We start from the raw sequence: 18,418 nt of genomic DNA on the forward strand, positions 1-18,418 counted from the left end.
CCCCCTTGTAACATTTCTGCATTAAGTAGGGAAGATCCCAATACCCATACCAACCGATATTTGGTATTGGCTGACACCGATAATGATCCAAAACCAATACCAGTATTGTGTTTCTTTGGGAGATGTGAGACAGATGATCTCCTGCTTCAAGATGCATGAGTGAGAGACAATTCCAGAGTTTATGTCTTGACAGGGCTTCTGTCTGTGTGTCTGTCCATCTCTTTTTCTTCTCCTCTTCTCTCTCTGTCTCTCCCTTCGTCTTACTCTACCCACCATTGAGTCTTAATTTACTGGTGGTCTCTGACAGTTAACAGGAGGTTTTCCCACGAACTTGTTGCCAAGTGCTTGCTGATTTATGGATTAATGATAGGTCTCAGAGGATAATATTACAAAGAGTGCTTTCTAGACCAGCCCTTTGTGTTAAGTGCCATTAGATGGCATTTGTGATTTGATCCTCTATTTGGTTAAAGGCACTGTGAGGAGATTTTAACTGATTTGAAAGAGTCTCACTCTGACACAGGACTTCCACTAGATCCGGGTCCAGTCCGTCTCTGATCCACTGCGGTCCTGCTCCGTGCTCTCTCATCCTTCAACACCCACAGGGTGCGTTTTCGTAACGCAGCACGGAGCAGGATCGCCAGACAGCTGGAGTCATGTGACCGAGGTTTTCCCATGGCAATCGCTGAATCAAGGATTCTCCTCCTCCTCTCCTCATCCAAGTTGTCTTTATCAGCCTCTGAAAACCTCCAACTTGATGACTCCAGGCCTGCTCTAAATGACATTTTTTTTGTCATAGTTAAATTAAAAACAATATAACGATAACACAGAGTGTTTTATTCTAAAAATTAACTGGGATTTATTTTGTTTGGTGCCTGACTTCCTGCCCCGCTCCATCTGCTCTGTGCTGAATGGATGTGTCGTGCTCCGGCATCCGGCAAAAATAGAAGTCTTTCGTGTCTGATCTGTTGCATTCCGACCTGCCGGATCAGAGATGCAGCTGGAACGCAATGGAGTGGATCCAGTGGAAGTTTACAGATTGACTAGAAAATAAACCTATCTGATCTGGTGCCGGTACGGATCGGAGACAGACTGGACATGGATCTGGTGGAATTTGGCCTTTACTGATGCCTCTTCTTGACCAACACAGTAAAACAAGATTATCAGCAACAAGGTCAGAGTTTTATTTTTAAGTCACTCTTCTAGTACTGGAAAGGACAGCGGAGGGGAGACAGGAAATGTGGGGAGTCGAGAGCGGGGGATAACATGCAACAAAGAGCAGCCTGGCCGGGAGTCCAACCAGTGACCACTTGACGAGCACTAAACCGCCTCAGTGCATGGAGCATGCACTTTGGTTATTATTTTATACAGAATTTTGATCCCCATGTTTGTCAGATTTTCAACTTTAAAAGCTGAGTTAATATTTGGCACTCACCAGGAAGTAACTATGTTTAGAACTTCAGATTTAGTCTATTTGATTAAGATAATTTTCAGTACAAATCAGTACATAACCTCATAACTCTGCATCCTGCAAGAAGTTAAATACAAGAAGACAAAGATGTATTCCATTCTTTTTAAGAACAAATCCCTATTTTAGCAAGAGCCATATTTTTAGGACAGTGGGCGGTGGTACTCATGGGAAATGCAGTTCTGTAAAAACATCACAAAGAGGTCACCAGAATCAACACAACACAACTCCTCACAGTGCCTTTCATTGATTGTTAGATAAAGAGGAGGGACGAATGAATACATTTGACTTCCACCACATCCTCCTGATAGGTACACAGAGGTTGAACTGTAATTACTAACACGTCTGTCCCTCCCATGACAACACTAAGCTAGGATCCTTCAGTACAAAAAAGCTCTAAATGAGCAACATGCAGGAGAATACAGGGATAGCATTAGCTTGATCCATAGTGTTTATCCACGCTGCCAGATTTTTGTGAAGGTTCATGTTCGCTCTGGTTTAACTCACAATAAAGCCACTTAGCCTTTCACTGTGTGTGTAATCAGTAACACAAAGTCGTAACCTTCTCACATACTCATAAATTCAGCTCTGCGCATCCGTCTGCCTTTTTTTTACTCTGTGGAACTTGTGGGTGACACATTTTTTGGTGCAGCCTATGTTTAGAACAGGAACCCTCCAGAGAGTTTTGGATCTGGCTCAAACTGCATGCGACTGTAATTATGCAAAAGAGGTCATTAACTTAATAAACAGTGTCTGTAAACAACAGCACAAAGACACAGTTTCCCTGCTTGCTCCCTTTCTTCTCTCTCTCAGTTCTCTCTGACTATCACTGCTCTCCCTTTATCCCTCTCCCATTTTAACACAGGGGTCCCTCAGTCCTGGTGATGAGCCTCTGAATTAGAGAAAAGTGTCTGAAGTCAAAGAGAAGAAAACATCGGCACTATCTCTATTGCAGAACAAACAGCTGACAGCACAGCGAGGGAGCTGAATGGGTTTAATGAGTAGTCTATGGCACTGTGACCCAGATCCAGTTTCAAGACAGCCACTAAAGCAGCCTAGAAAAAACACTGACAATAACAATCATCAACAGCAATTCTCATTAATTACAGAGGCGACACTCGTGGTCTCCTTTCTCAAAAATCGACCCAAACACAGTCCCCTGTGCCTGCTTTGTGTGTGTGTGTGTGTGTGTGTGTGTGTGTGTGTGTGTGTGTGTGTGTGTGTTAGAGAGAGAAAGAGATATCGCTCTCAATCGTTGTCTATCTTCCCTTAATCTTCTCTTCCTCTTCTCATCCTCCCTATCTCTCCCATGTTCTGTAATGCTCTTATTTAACTTGGCATCACCCCATCGTCACATCCTCAGTGCTCCACACTAAATGTCAACAACTGAATATTCATCACAACTGACATCCCTCCCCTCCGTCTCTCTAAATCTCATTCCAGACTGAATTTCTTTTGTGTGTGTGTGTGTGTGTGTGTGTGTGTGTGTGTGTGTGTGTGTGTGTGTGTGTGTGTGTGTGTGTGTGTGTGTGTGTGTGTGTGTGTGTGTGTGTGTGTGTTGTTGTTCGTCTCTCTTCCCTCCTCAGGCTGATTAGCAGCAGATTTGAATATTACCAATTACCAATAATAGAATAGTGATTTTCTGCTATAATCTGTTTCTCCACCCTCCTTGTGATTCAAAGAACTCAGAGCTTTTTTCTCCTTGTTTGTCTAATTGTTAGTCACAGAGCGTATTTATTTTCTTGATCTGAATTGTTGAAAAGTTTCCAGCTAATGTGTTTCAGTCTGACTGCAAAGTTACAAACAAAACGAGGGAGGAGATATTTGTTGCAAATATTTATTCTACCACACTCATGGAATAATTGCAGGGTTACTCTCACAAAATGACACATTCATGTAGAAAAAAAGGACAGAAAGCCAAGAACAAGTTGTGGTAATATTTTGATTTATCACATAAGCCTTCACACCACAGAGAGGAATCCAGTGGTGTCCTGTTAAGCTGACCTAAGGCCAGTGTGTCAGACATGATGTGGGAAGGAGACAGAAATAGGGGTGACCAAACTATGACCAGCAGACCATCTGTGGCTGCTGCTCAAGGAAAGCTTGTGGATTTGACCCCTGAGGTATTGAAGGCTTTAAATATTTGCCTTTCCCAAATAATAAACATCACAGCAGTTGGAAATTAAAGCATTTAAAGCATTTAATGAATTTTCCAAAAGTCAACATCACCTTATAGAGAGAATGTGATACCAGAGTACAGTTAAATACTATGACTCCTTTAGTGGTGAAGAAAGAATAGAAGTTATGGATGGTCAGCTCCACACCTGATCTCAATCTGTACCTCTTGACTTTCTTGATGACACTCCACACATTGGTAGTGTGACCAATGAGTGGAATTCTAAATTGGTATCAAGCACACAGTGCTCACTTGTTAAATAGCAGTAGCTCTTACATTTCACACCTGGTTCTGAGGTGATTCAGAGTCGGGCTGAAATGATTCCTGGAATAACTCGAGAAACTGAAAAGCCTCATGTTTTGTTTAAATCCAGACAACTATCTTGCATACTATGCACGTAATCAAATAATATTAGATGAATATTACTAACTTAATAATGTTAAAGAAAAGAGCTACAGTACATACCCAAAAATTGGCATTTTAACATTGGACTGAATGGGGATACATCTGCCTCTGTAGCCAGGCTCAAGGGGACATTTGAGGAACTGCAGTTATTTTCACATTGGCTTCAATTAGGGTCAGGAATAATGTACAGTGAGCAGGCTGTGATGTTGAAAGGCATGTAAAGGTCCTGCATCATGAATTACCTCACTTATTAAACAGCCTTTAAATAAATCTTTAATTAGATCTTTTGCGTTAGAAACAGTCCCAAAGACTTTATCCGTGTACTGTCTGAATAAATCGGCTAACTGTTGAGCCTTCTTTTAAACCAGTCTACTCAGCTGTTATAACTGACATGGATCTGAGCATTTCCACTGATAGTGTTTATTTCTTGTGCCTTATCAAATTTTTTCAGTTGATCAATCATTCAGTATTTTTTGTCTTAAAACCTCTCCTGCTTTTCTTCTACTTGTGTCTCTTTTTTCCCCCCACAGTTGCTTAGATTCTCTCTGCTGATTGATATGATTAGAATTAGTCCTCCAACATCTGTGAGCAGAGATCCCTCCCTGTCAATACTCCTCACTTTATATCGGCGACCTACTTGAGAGGAGTAGCAGTCTTGAGAGTGGCGTAATTGATCAATCAAAGTCTCTTATTCATCACAGCGGTTTATAAAAACAGATTATTCTGAACTGGATGGATAAGGACACGATTACAGGTATCTAGGTAGGATGAGTTCATCGCGTTAATCACATGACTATTTTTTAAGCAGAGCATTGAGTTTGAATCATTGACTGTATAAATAATGGATGTAGTATCCGTGACGTCACCTATCTGTTTCTGAAACGCTGTTTTGAGGCCAATCTTCGGCGGCAGCCATATTGCTGCTCTCCAGGGATTGTGATGTAAAGAGGCGGGCTTTGAGCCTCCTAGCGGATTTCCGCATTCATCAATCTGTTAGTAGCGCTGATCTGTGAGTAACTACTCACAAAATCTACACCTGCTCCCGACTGTATGTAGAGCTTATGTAAATGTAGGAATACACATAAATACTGCCTGCACGTTTCATGAATGAGACCCCCTGTGTGCCGAGTGAGAAATGAGCTATCCAGACTACACTTGTCGTTTGTACCAGGCTGTAAACATGTTTATTTCTGCTGTAAAGATCGTCTTTTTTTAATTGGTGTGCATGGGGTTTCCGGTACTTCCGGAGCCAGCCTCAAGCGGACAATCGATGAACTGCAGTTTTTAACACTTCCGCATTGGACTCATATTTTTAGACCGGAGGTTGCCGCTTGGTTTGAATCCCTTTAACTGTGCAGATTGAAACAAACTTGGCCATACATTCTTGCAAAAATGACTGTTAAATAATAACAATAAGTCTGAGTAGCCATCTGTATGAGTGGGATGAGTTCACATTAATGCCTGTATTGTACAGCACTGGCAACAGTCTCCCATCCATCAGAAATTACCTCTCGAGTGTTGCCCGACCACAATAAGCAATCTGCCTGGGTTGGCCTGGCGAAGCTGTGTTTGTGTCTTGGTGGACAGAATGTGTCAACAGCCTGCCAGGGAGCCTCCATGTCACGGAAATTAATACCGCAAGGCCACACATACAGAGGAGGGGACACACACACACATTATGCAGCCAGTTTAGATGAGAGGTCATCTTATCTGTATGAGTCATCAGTACATCTTTAATCACTCTGACTCATATTCAACACTCATTCAGGAGCAGCTCATAGGGAATAGAAAGAGAAGCACACACCTCTTTTCATGCTCCCCTAGACATGAATGGCACAGTCAGGGCTGGGGTTATCTACTTCTGTGTGTGTGTGTGTGTGTGTGTGTGTGTGTGTGTGTGTGTGTGTGTGGGGGGATATCAGGAGATGTGTTTGAGGAAAGTGACAGCCTGAGACGGCCATGTAAAGAAGCCTTTGGGCCCGTGCTGCTTATCAGTCAAACACACACACTCTTTCTTTTTCTCATGCTATCCACCTTGCACACACAAAGACACACACACACACACACACACACACACACACACACACACACACACACACACACACTCTTCTGTATTATATGTCACGCTGATCTGTTGAGTTCATTTGTAACCTGCTCAGATCTTCTGTGTTCTCAAAGTCTCACGATAGAAGCCATATTACTTTTAGACCATCACTTCACACTAACATCACAAGACTCCCCCCCTTCATTTTTTTTCTCTCTTTACCTCCCTCTCTCATTCCCGTCATCCTTTCATGTCTCTATCTGCGTGTCAGAATCGGACAAGAGAAGGTTTATAGCTGTATGCCTGCATACCACACAAGCTGTGTGATGTGGCAAACATAAGGACAGAAGTGGAACTCCTCTTCACTCATGGATTCTGTTCATCAGTGTGATGTGACAAAGCTATTCTTAAGACTGAGCCTCAGAGAGAAATGTTAGATTTATTGAAGCGTGGTTGTATGAAGTTCTTATCGATTGTGAGTTTATTGCCCACAGTAGAAGATTGGTCAGCACAACCTCTCTTTGGAGAGGCCTCAGTGAATGTTAAGTAATGTGGATGGGGTCAGCAGTGAATGTATTTTAGCCACCAAAAAGTGTCTGATGAAAATATTTATCAGTTGAAATGAAGGCTGTGTTAAGAATATTTTCAGCACATGGCTTCAGTGTCGGCCCCTTTCTTTGACACCATGTTTACTAAGCTGTAGAACTTTTGCATCCATATGCATGCCGCACTTGATCACTGCACAGATCTAGGCCAGAGGTGATGTTGCAACCTCCCACTGAAATCAAACCTCACTTCTCTAAATATCTTGAAGGTTGTTCATGCTTTTGTTTGTCTTTTATTTTGATTTTGGAATGTTAAAACAGAAAGGTGTACTGGACACTCTTGATATTTCACTATTGTCTGTTAATAGTGATATGATTGTAATGCGGGTACTATTGATCCCAGTATTGTTATTCAATGTCTCAGAGAAACTGTTATGTTATGCAGGTTACCTGAACCGGAACTACGTGAGTTGCAGAAAATACTGGTTCTGGGTTATGGTATTCCATTCGTTGTTGTGATCGCTCGCCTGCTCTGGTGTTGACTTGATAAGTTATTCTGCCCTGGAGCTAGAGCGTTCCACAGACAGTGTTATTGTCAGTGTTTCATCCTCAACAGTTAACGGAGGTAAACATTACATCCTGTGTCCAGACTTATCCTTCCTCCTGCAAAGGCGTCTGACTTTTACTTGTTTGGCCGAAGCTAACAATATAATTGGACAGCTTTGGCCGGATGAACTTAGTATGAATATCAACTCTGTATTTCCTTTTTCAAGGAGGGTTGTTATTGTCTGTTTCTGGAGCATAATACAGAGCATGGCATGCATATCATAATGGTAGTTGTATGGATGAGAAGTTGTGATCTCAACATAAAAACTGTTGGCATGACATTGCCTCTCGCTTCCATATTCGCTTCCCCAAGCAGGTGTTGTGCCAACTACCATCTACCTTATTTGATACAATGTTAACGACATGAATGTTAAAGCAACTGGTATGTTCCTTATACAACCCCACTTTGACAATGCCATGTATCCCTTTAATTGAGGGGGGTTGTTGACATTAAAAGATATGCTGATGATATGAAAGTGACATTGACCTTAAATAACAACAAAAAGCAGATAGACTATTTTGCAGTCACCCTGTGGTGTCCACCCTTGAGTGGAGACTTGAGTACCAAAAAGTAATATGAATCATTTATCTATAGTTTTTGTTATCTTAATAAGTATCTACAGACAATAGTTTTGCTTTAGACCTTAAGCAGGCACATAGGATCAGATGGTTCTAGCCCCCGGTTCGAGGTTCAATCCCCAACTCCTCCTGTTCAAATGTTAAATTGAACTTCATCAAAACTAACCCTCATAAGTAAGGGATAATGTATGGTTAGCAGGTGGTTATGGGAAATAGAATCCAGACAAGTGAAAGTTAATAAACCATCGTCAAGGGGTTTTGACTAATCAAACTTAAGCATCTTATAAAGCCTGAAGATCAGTAAGACAGCCGGCTAATAAAGGCCATTAATATATTTGTTTGAATGGATGGATGGATGATGACTGTCATCATAGAGCTCCTTTGAAAGAAGCTCATATCAGTGCAGGGCCATTTTCACTGAGGGTTGGTGGGCAAACTATAACAACAATACCACAACAGAAGACAATCTGGTATTAACTACTGTTTGTTAATCAAAAACCAAACTGAAGCTCTTGACAGCATTACCTGTTTGTTTTTTTAAAAACTGGCTACTCAAGGCTTTGTCAGTAGTTACTGTGGCATTTTCTCTTATGAAGGCACATGTTTGCCACTGTTTCTTGCAATGTCATTCTTATAATGTCATTGTTATGCTTATAGCATCTGCCTGTACTTCTTTTTATACTTTTTCTTTTTCTTCCTGCCAGCTTATGACAGCAGCTGTGATAGCTAGCAGACCAACCCAACAGTGGCAATGTAGCAACTCAAATATTTGTATACCTATGTAATTTCTGTAAAAGTCGACTCAGTGTAAATGTTAAATCACTGAGAAGCATTTCTGTAGCTTGGGGAAAAACTGCTTGAGTCATGGCGCACAAGGGAACAATTGAGACATACAGCTGTTCATTTTCTCATATGTGTCACCTGGCACTGTGCGGTACTCTGAATGGTAAGACTGTTGGCGCAGGATTCATTACATTTGATATAAATAATTGGTCCTAATAGTCATGCTTGGCATACATGGCAGGTTATCGTCAAGTTTTTTATTCTCTTAATTACATGGCTGTCATTTTAATTGTCTCCAAATTATGCATAATATAATTAATGATAATTAATATAACCATAACCATGAAACATTAAATAGTAACATTGTCAATTTTAGCATAATTTGCCAGTTAAGTTTATTTTTGTTAATTAAATTGACAAGAACATTTGAATAACAAAAACAGACTTTCTCTCACAGAGGACAATACAAATGTAGAGATAGCTTTATCATCTATATTTTAAGCACACATAATGATGTAGAAGGCTCTTGTTACTTGCCTGCACACCTTGGATAAGCCCAGCCTGTGTTAATGTTATCACATTAGACTCCTGTGTGTTTGGCAAGTCAAATGTCAGCCATGAGTAAGTTCCATGAATAGATATACAAAGTTCAACAATAGGATGATAGGATTAAGTTTCATGTTGATTTAGTGGGTCCAATGTAATAAGCCCATGAGATAAGTCCTGTGAATATATCGCAGGGAATAAATTAAAAAACATTTATCAATATCATGAGGCTCCAGGAGACGTGTGCAGGGATCAGGATTGGGTACCATTTAAGTTTTAGTGATTTTGATTCCAATTCCACTTATCAGTTTCGGGTCTTATCTAATTTTGATTCTGAATCCATTCTTTTTGGAGCCTAAATTCAACATTTTTTAAGACAAAAAATGCTTGCCTTTATTGTTGGGACATATAGGCTTTCAAAAGTGAACTGTCAACTTTGAAAAATTGTTTTTTACCTTCATTTATAAAAATAAAAAATATTATTTTTGAAAAGGACAGAACAATAAGGAAAATTACAATCATGCATTCCAGAGACTCTTCGTAGGAAACGGGGCTGGAGGGGATCTTTTTGAACGTGTGTGTAACAAAAATACAGATACATTTTTGTACACATGGTTAATATACCTCAAAATATGCCAATTCAATTGTTTTGTACCAAAGTGTGACAAGACATCACTACAGCTGATGTCGAAGTGAATGCTTCATTATATTGGACTTACTTCCTCCCCTGAATTAAATGTGTTGCCCTTTTCGCCAAATTTTAGATCATTTGCTGCGGTCAACTATGATCTTCTTTTCACAAAAAACATAACATTACATAGAAACACCACGTCCTGGCAAAGGAGTAAAACGTCTGTGGACTGCAAAATTCTCTCTAAGGTTTAAACCTGAAGGCTTTATGTTGATGTCAAGAACCAAGGAGCAGTACTGAAATTCCCGTGCCTTATATATTCTAAGAACCTCAGGAATTTGGTGTATTCAGGTACAACTTGCAAGTTGGTATAATTAATTAAAATGTTCAAAATGTGTCAGTGGCATTAATTCGTTTGAATTGATGCGATAACTTTTCTCATCATGTTTCAAAATGTTGAACAATGCTAAATTTTGTTCAGTCCCAAAAGTTGAGTGCAAGCTGATTTGTTTCTCATGTTCATCAGGTTTATGTTTAAGGTCTGGCTCTGAGTGCTGGTTACAAATGAGTATTGAGTATTGTTAGGAGAGTTTAATCATGAATGGGACAGCCATGATTCATTCAGATCCCCCTTCACAATTCAGACAGCACGCTATCCCTGAATTAATGGAAAATCCTCAGCAGGATGTAAAATCAGTGTGCTGCCGCTTAGTCCCTGAGCAAAGAGTCAAGGCAGCAAAGTAGAGAAGGGAAACTGACTCGAGGAGCTGTCCGACTGTGGACTGTACTAACCAAAGGGATCTTTGTTGTTTTATTAGTAAGGTGAAAGTGTGCTCCCGTAAGCTGAAGGGCTAAGTTCATTGTTGGCTATATTTATATACCATCAATGGTCAGGTGTAGCTATTGCAGAAGCTAAGCAATGGCCCTGAAAAGCCCCAAATAGTGGAAAATGTTGGTGCACATCATCGTATGAGTATGTCTACTGAATCTGCATAATCTTCCTCCAGCATACCCAGCTCTTTTGACACTGCAGCTATTTAACAGCTGGAGCATAACAAGGGGATTGGGATGTATTGCGGCTGTGATGTTTACATCACTGTGTGCACTGATTTGGAGGAGGAATGGTGTCACCTGGAAGTGAACCAAACCTGCATACATCAAAAGAGACATCATGCTACGAATCAAGAGAAAACCCTGGAAAATATGTGTAGAGCAATCACAAGTTATCTTTGTCCTGCTCCCAGAACCTTAAAGCATCTCTTTGCTGCATTTAAAACAAACATTCATAACACACAGGGCAGGTCAAACCTGGCCATGCAGGCCCTTCAACTCTTTATATGTCACCTTCCTGTAATAATCATTTGAGTGGTGCCATAGTAGCATCTTTGCTTGTCTATCTCAACTTTGACTGGAGCATCTGCTCTGGCATCTGTTGTTAGCAACGACCGCTTCATGGCTACGGCTAACCAGAGCACGATGACTAATCTCAGCATCATCTGGATATTCAGAGTATAGTCACAGATAATGAGATTAATGTTCGGTAGTGGTGCTGATGAACAGAACTGTCATACAGATAGGAGGAGTCTGTGAGAGCCACACCTTAGATCCATGTGTTAAACAAGTGTGTTAGGTGTGAAGTACAGAAGAATACATGCGTCATACAGTATCTTGTTTTTTGTCACTTTCATCGTTGAGAGTGGTTCACGCAGGTTGCATTCCCTGTCTTATGTGCGTGTATGTGTGAGAATCGGTATGTGTGTTTATTCTCTGTGATCTTTTAATGACATGCACTAACGACGCGTTTAGGCTTTGGCCATAAAACCCCCCCACACACACAGGACTAAGGCTCAGTGGAAGGCCGCAGCCCCTGAGAGGATCCACTGGGAGATTAGCCAAATCAGAAAAGCGTTTTAGAGAAAGGCAGCTTTAACGCAACACAACACAGATAGCCTGTGCAACTGCATGTGTGAGTATGTGTGTCACTGAAAGAAGAGATAGATGTCCACAGCCTCAAACCAAACAGTTTCTCCAAACTTCCTCAGTCTAAGCTCTCTTGTTACTTTTCTTAAATCATCAGCTTTACAACAGAGAACTCAACATTTGTCATCAACATCTATCACTGGTGTTTTCTTACTTGCAGAACATCCTGCTGCTTTTGTGATTCAGTTTTGTTCACTACACACTCGACTGTTTCTGAATGGTGCTATTTTTAAAACTACATCAACCTCATCTTATTGTAATGCTTAGTATGACAGTGCTTGTCTCTGTGGGAGTGGGATTTGAGTGTCATGCCTGTAGGCTAAAACAGATGGTAAGGCTGAGAAATCCAAAAGCATAGGGAGGAAACACACCTGTCTGTTTACCACATAGACATTTTACAACATAGTAAAATTGGCATTTTACTCCCCTTACCTGTGACATGTCTCTGTGCTCATTTGATGTCCTTTAGCATCAGACTTCTGGTTGAAGTGATCATGAGGAATTAGCTCTGACAAAGAAACATATTTATTTGATGTTGTGGGACCAAGTTGTAGATCTCATGTGGTTGTCTTTTTCCCAGCCCTACTTGGTCCAGTTGAAGAGATTTTAAGTAAATTTGTTCTGACAAGGAAGCATATTTATTTGATGTAATGTGACCGAGTTGCATTTCTCGTGTGGGTGTCATCCAATGCTGCTTACAGTGGACCACCAAACATCTGTCAACTACTTTTTCTGGAATTATCCAATTAATTTTAGCTAAAAAATATTGATTAATACATATTAAGCATGGTAAATTAAAACATTTAAAACACCCAAATGTAGTATGGATGGTAGAAAACTTGGACACATTTGCAATAGATTTTATCAGAAAAAGTAAAAGCTTATAATACATTTTGGACTGTTTGGAAATTTCACTTTACTAAACTTATGTTTTCCAACATTAGCAATCCCAGAATGCCCTTTACCACCACTGATCAACTAATTAACTTGATGACAGCAAACATCAGGTCTTGTATCCATCAAGTCCACAGTACGATAACAGCTGAAGAAACAACCATGACTCAGTGTGAAGCCCTGCTGGAAAGTTTCAGCCCAGTTGACCATGAAATATTCAGGGAGTGGTAACAAAACTAGAGTCCTCCACATGCAGCCTTGACCTGATCCAACCCCCTGTTTGAAAAATGTTTTTAATTCTGCCTCTTCACAATTCTTAACCACTTAGTGCAAAGAGGGGTACTTCCCACAGCCTTCCAGGCTGCACTCATGAGTGCCCTTTTAAAAAAGTAACCATGATCCCTTTATGCCCCTTAAAAGCAGACCTCAAATCTCAAATCTTCAATTTTGAAGTAATTTCTTAGGTGCTTGTAAATTTAGTTAAATGGTTTGTTCCTTCAAAAAAAAATTTTTTGCATTGAAATCTGTTGTTCAAGCAGTTAGACCGCCTTGATAAAAGTATTCAGAGATAGGGTAACATCTGATAGGGTGTAATTCAGTAAGTATGGATGTAAACTAGCATGAGTGAACGCAACTTATTGCATTCACTCGAATGCCACTTATTTGTAAATGACTTCTTCTCAGACCATAATTACTTGTGACATTATATTGCTGCTGTAATTTGTTTTATCTGTGATATCTTTATTATTGTAAGCCTGAAACACTGGTCATATGTAAGCGGCAACCTCCGGTCTCAAACGAGGAAGTCCATGCAGAAGTTTTATAAACTGCAATACATCGAGAATCCTCTTGAGGCTGACTGCAGAAACACCGGAAAAAGACAATATTTGCAGCATTAATAAATATGTTTACAGCCTGGTTCAAAAAACGGCTTGGCCCTACGAAGATAATCTCTCTAATGGCACACACTGTATGGGGGATGAATTTTTTTCTAACGCGACGGTTCAGAAGATATTAAGATTATGAGTTTTTGCCCAAATAAGGACATGACTGACTTGACTCCCAGTCGGGAACACATAGCTGTTGGCTAGGAGGCTCAAACTCCGCTCCTTTATGTCACACTCTGCCTGGTTAAGTTCTGCATTTCCAATATGGCTGCTGCCGTTGATTTGCTTCAAAACAGCGCTCAGGAACAGATGGTTGGAGTCACGGACACTACTTCCATATTTTATACAGTCTATGGTCATATGTTGTGTCTAAGTTGTAGCACAGCAACCTGCCACTAGTTGTGGCTGGAGCTCTGGTGGTTCTGTATTGCTCTAATGTCCAGATGCAAACAAGCACAAATGACAGATGCCATCTCTTGGTAAAGCTGATGGTGCTAGATCTGCTAGCGTTAGCCACACCTTAAAAATAAGTGTGACATTGTTTACCCACAGACCCTGTGATCCCATGTCAAATAGTGTTCTGTTTTGACTGTTCTGTGTGTTTTCTTACCTTTAGACTAGTTGGTTTGTCAGATTTTTTTAAATTTTCTATTTAGAAAACTGGACATTTTTTGCTTTGGAACAACCCTGACATACTCGTTGTAGATTACAGAGAAATCGCATCATCATAAGCCGTGTTTTTGAAGAAGCTAACTTTCATAAACCAAAAAAAATAGATTGTGGCAAAGTTTCTGTATATTAACTACTATGTGTCAATATAGAATGTTTGTTAGCATATACTGAGTATCAGTCATTTTGATATATTCTAAGGCAGCCCTATTGAATTAGTGGCCTGCAGGCCACATGCGGCCCGAAATCAACCCTGAAGTGGCCTGAAAGCAGCTGCCAAGTGATTGTGACTTTGGTCCAGCAAGAAAAACATCTTTTACTAACACTGACAAGTGCTGTTCTTTTATTGCGTTTATGCCCTTTTGGATGTGGCAATACATTCATAAACATCCAGTGTGTTTGTTATCTTATCTATTTGTTTTTCTTTTAAATGGTTAAATTTGCTCATTGTCTGCTAAAAATGTCCGGCCCAGCTCATGTCCTTAGTCTAACAATCCGGCCCGACCAAATATTTAATCGAATAGCCCTTTTCTAAGGTGTCATGCATACGTTTTAAGTACAAGAAACCCATGTTGTGTAAACAATAACTGTATATGACTGTGATGTATTGGAGGCAGAGGTAGGAAGAGAGACATGTAAACTTGTTGGTGACAACAGCTTCTTAACATTAACACATACACACAAAGCCTCATCAGTGACGGTACATTGTATGTTAATAACACTGTATCCCTGCAAAGTGACAACCAATGTTGAAATTCTTGTATGTGTATTAAGTTCCCCCAAATGCAGAAATCTGAGCTGAGGCATTATGCACTGAATCCTCTTTGACCCGTTCTGTTTATTTATCCCTGGCTGAAATGTTCTTCTTAAAATACTCTTCCTCTTCCTCACCTGTTTGGGATTGCTGTTGACAATAGTACAATTCCCCTTGTAAAAGTGTCTGTTGACTACACAAAGGTCAGAAAATACCAGCCTCTTACTCCAACTACTTTATAAATTACCTATCACTGGCACGGCCAAGAAAAAACTGTTTCCATTGTTGGAGTTTTCTCTGTCTGTTACAAAATAGTCGTCAGAGCTCAGAGGTGTAAATAGAGGCAGGAAATTAAAAAATAATGATAATGTTAAAAAAAACAAACGGAAAAGCAATTACCAGCAATTACTGTTGACATTTTGGGGGGCCAACAGAATAATACCAACAGTGACTAATTCATAATTTTTTGTTTCCTGTCCCTTGGAGTTTAGTGGGAAATTAATTTACACCCCTGTAACACTGAATAAAGCTCCATGCATCCATTAAGAAAAAATATAGTTCTAAGGCTTCATTTTAATCAAGACTTTGTGTGCTCGAAGTAGTGTAATACATCGTCGTCCTGACCTGGAGCAACTTAACTACAACAAAACCCTTTTTTTGTTTAAATCTCTCAAAATGTATCATAGAAAGAAAAATGAAGAGCTTGATCTTTTCTTTTGAAAGGTTTTATTCATTTCATATAATACTGACACATGTACTCAATAGCGGTTAACAGGCGTTTAAAAACACAGATATTAAAACCATTAGAGCATCAATTCATCTTTAGCCCCATTGATTCCATGGACCATTTTTTACACGTTTACATGTTTCAATATACCATAACATCTACTTGGTATTAGTCTAATGTCACCCCTGAAAGGATTTTGTCCTTTGTCAAAAACAAAAGAAAAAAGAAGACTGACAAACTGTCCTTCCATTTTAAAAAATACATGTGGTAAGCCACAAACTATTCAAGGTAAAATAGTATCATGAAAGTGAAATCTGAAAGAAAAAGAAGAGGTTCGGTTCCAGATCTGAGAAATATTTTGACAGCATCGAGTGTGTCATGTGGCACAGTAAAATTTAAATGTGTCATTCAGTAAGATAAGACAGCCTTACTTGATGCTTTCTCCTTCTTTTTTTGTACTGACATTTGTAATCTCCTTTATCCCAGTATGCGTAAAGACCACAACTAAGCCAAAGAAGAGAGATAAAGAATACAGATTTCTGTAAAGAAAGTTGTTTTTGTCTTCCAATCCAGTTCTCTTTAGTTCATAGTTCACTTTTTTGATTTTGTTCTTTGTTGTAGAAGTAAAGGATTGTGGGTGTTGCAGTCCTCTGCAGTTAAAGGACCAAGGACACTCAGTTGTGTTTAAGGAAACAGTGTCAGAGTCCTGTCTCTGCAGCCTTCATATCCTCAGAAAAATAAAACAATAACTGGTTCCTTGTAGAAGTCCTTCTGAGAGGGTTTTCCTCACCACTGGTAGGTCCGTTGTGCTGTGTAAGTAACTCCACTGCCATATTCTCCTGCTCTCCAGGACACAAACAAGACTATCGGGTCACCTGGAACAGGGAGAGAAGAAGCGGGTTACTGAAAGTAGTCTCCAAAAAGATTTGAAGCAGTAAAGGTCACAGAGCTGTGTGCCTGGAACATGTCAGCTAAAAGTGTGAAATGATGCAGTGCCTTGCCTCACAGGCCGCTCTGAGGAAATAATAGGAACTGATTGTACTAATAAGAGTAGGGTATGCCCCTGAAAAGGTGTTAGACCCAGCGGCAAGTATATTTTGACCCTTGGATTTGCAGCTTTCCTTTAGTGTACTCATTTTTAACTAATAGATGTCACTGATGAGCTCTCCAACTTTATACTTTACCAACTATGCCAGCCTAATTGAAAAAAAAAATCACTTAAAAAATAGTCACTGATGCTTTTGTGTATGGACGGTTAACATACGGTGCACTTCGACCAAGCAGTCTGGTTTGGTTTTGTACAGTTTGGTACGGTAAACCCTGATGTTGTTTGTGTTTCCAAAGCTAACTGTACCCTTTGGCCCGTCACACAGTCAGTGATTTAACAGATTAGACCATTCAGAGCACCGGTGTTAGCAGTGAGTCTTGAAAAAAAAAATCTCAAGAAGAAAAGACTTGATGATTTTTTCCATGAGCCATTCGTGGATATGGGCCAAAACAGACCAAAAATTGTTGACTTGAGGGCTGTATTGGCTTTCTATCAGCTATATGTATTTTAAATGCATGAAAAACATAGCATGGAAGCACTTCCAAACTGCTCTTTAAAGTAAAAGCCCCATCCATTTCTTCTGTGGAGAGACTCCTCTTTTTTTCACATTTGCACAGCTCTTTATTCAAGCTTACAGCGAACTCTGGTAGGCCAGAAAACTTGTCATGAAATCTGTTGGCTGAATGTAAGCAGTGTTAATTGTTAAATAACATCAGGTTGCAGAGGGGAAAAAAATCTTGTGCAATCTCCCTCTCCTCTGCATCCATATCTGTGACCCTCTCACTGCTCAGCTTGTATCTATCTGTAAATTAAGAACCTGTTTTACTTCTAAGGCCAACCCCCAACATCTGATTAACACCTGAAAGTATACCCTGATATTTATACAAATGTACATAGAACAGTAAAAAAAATTTCAGGTGAATCATTTTGCTGATTAAATTAAATCCTCCACCCTCCTGTCTCTCAATCAATGGATTGCAGTATATCCAGCTCCACCCTTAAGTGTTGGATTGGTATGCCTGATGCCCCAACAGAAGGGTGCCAAAATGTAGGACAGTATATTTCGGTTGTTTTCTACCTTTCCCAAACTTTTGACAGTCGAAACACAAATATTTCTGTGCCGTATCGTACCAAACTGAATCGGAAAACAAGATGGAAATGCAGCTCTTGGCAACACCCTAGTGGAGCACCAACAACAAAGTGGTTAGCACGGTCTCTGTCTCTTCTGGCAAACAACTAAACAACACAGTTTGAGTCATGGCAGTCTGCCCACAATGCCTCACTCTCAGTGCCTGGCCCTCTGCCATGTCATTTTCTCTGTTCGTCCAAATGGCTTCTCTAATAACATGGACTTTTTTGTCTTGTCTATCCATCTTTCCACTTTCTTTTCTTGGTTTATTTCAAGTTATTAGAAGACCTTTTCAACCATCCAGTACCAAACACAAATTGCTGTAGAAATGTGAGTGAGACCCTCAGATATTGTTCTTCTGTTTCCTGCATGTCTTCCTCTCTCTTTGTGTTATCCACTGACATCCCGTCTCACTACCAGCACATGCATGCATTTCCTCTGTAGGGAGTTGGTCTTTTGCCTAACCCAGGTGCCTGCTAACAAACTGTGAAGGCCAGCCATCACTGAGCTAGCTCAGAGGAGGGTTTCCGCCGAGCTTGCAGCTTACACT

The 18,418-nt window shown here is 40.1% G+C and overlaps 1 protein-coding gene across 1 annotated transcript in view; it reads right to left on the reverse strand.

Annotated features, from left to right (window-relative positions):
- Nucleotides 1–15,682: 15,682 nt before the first annotated feature.
- LOC117821822 (chemokine-like protein TAFA-2) overlaps nt 15,683–18,418 on the reverse strand; it is a 99,382-nt gene continuing 96,646 nt past the window's right edge. Inside the window, exon 5 of the mRNA XM_034696336.1 lies at nt 15,683–16,566. Coding sequence (XP_034552227.1) covers nt 16,555–16,566 — 12 coding nt within the window. The 3' untranslated portion in view covers nt 15,683–16,554. The remainder of the gene's footprint in view (nt 16,567–18,418) is intronic.

This window comes from Notolabrus celidotus, chromosome 11, assembly GCF_009762535.1.
Source record: "Notolabrus celidotus isolate fNotCel1 chromosome 11, fNotCel1.pri, whole genome shotgun sequence".
Taxonomy (NCBI): Eukaryota; Metazoa; Chordata; class Actinopteri; order Labriformes; family Labridae; genus Notolabrus; species Notolabrus celidotus.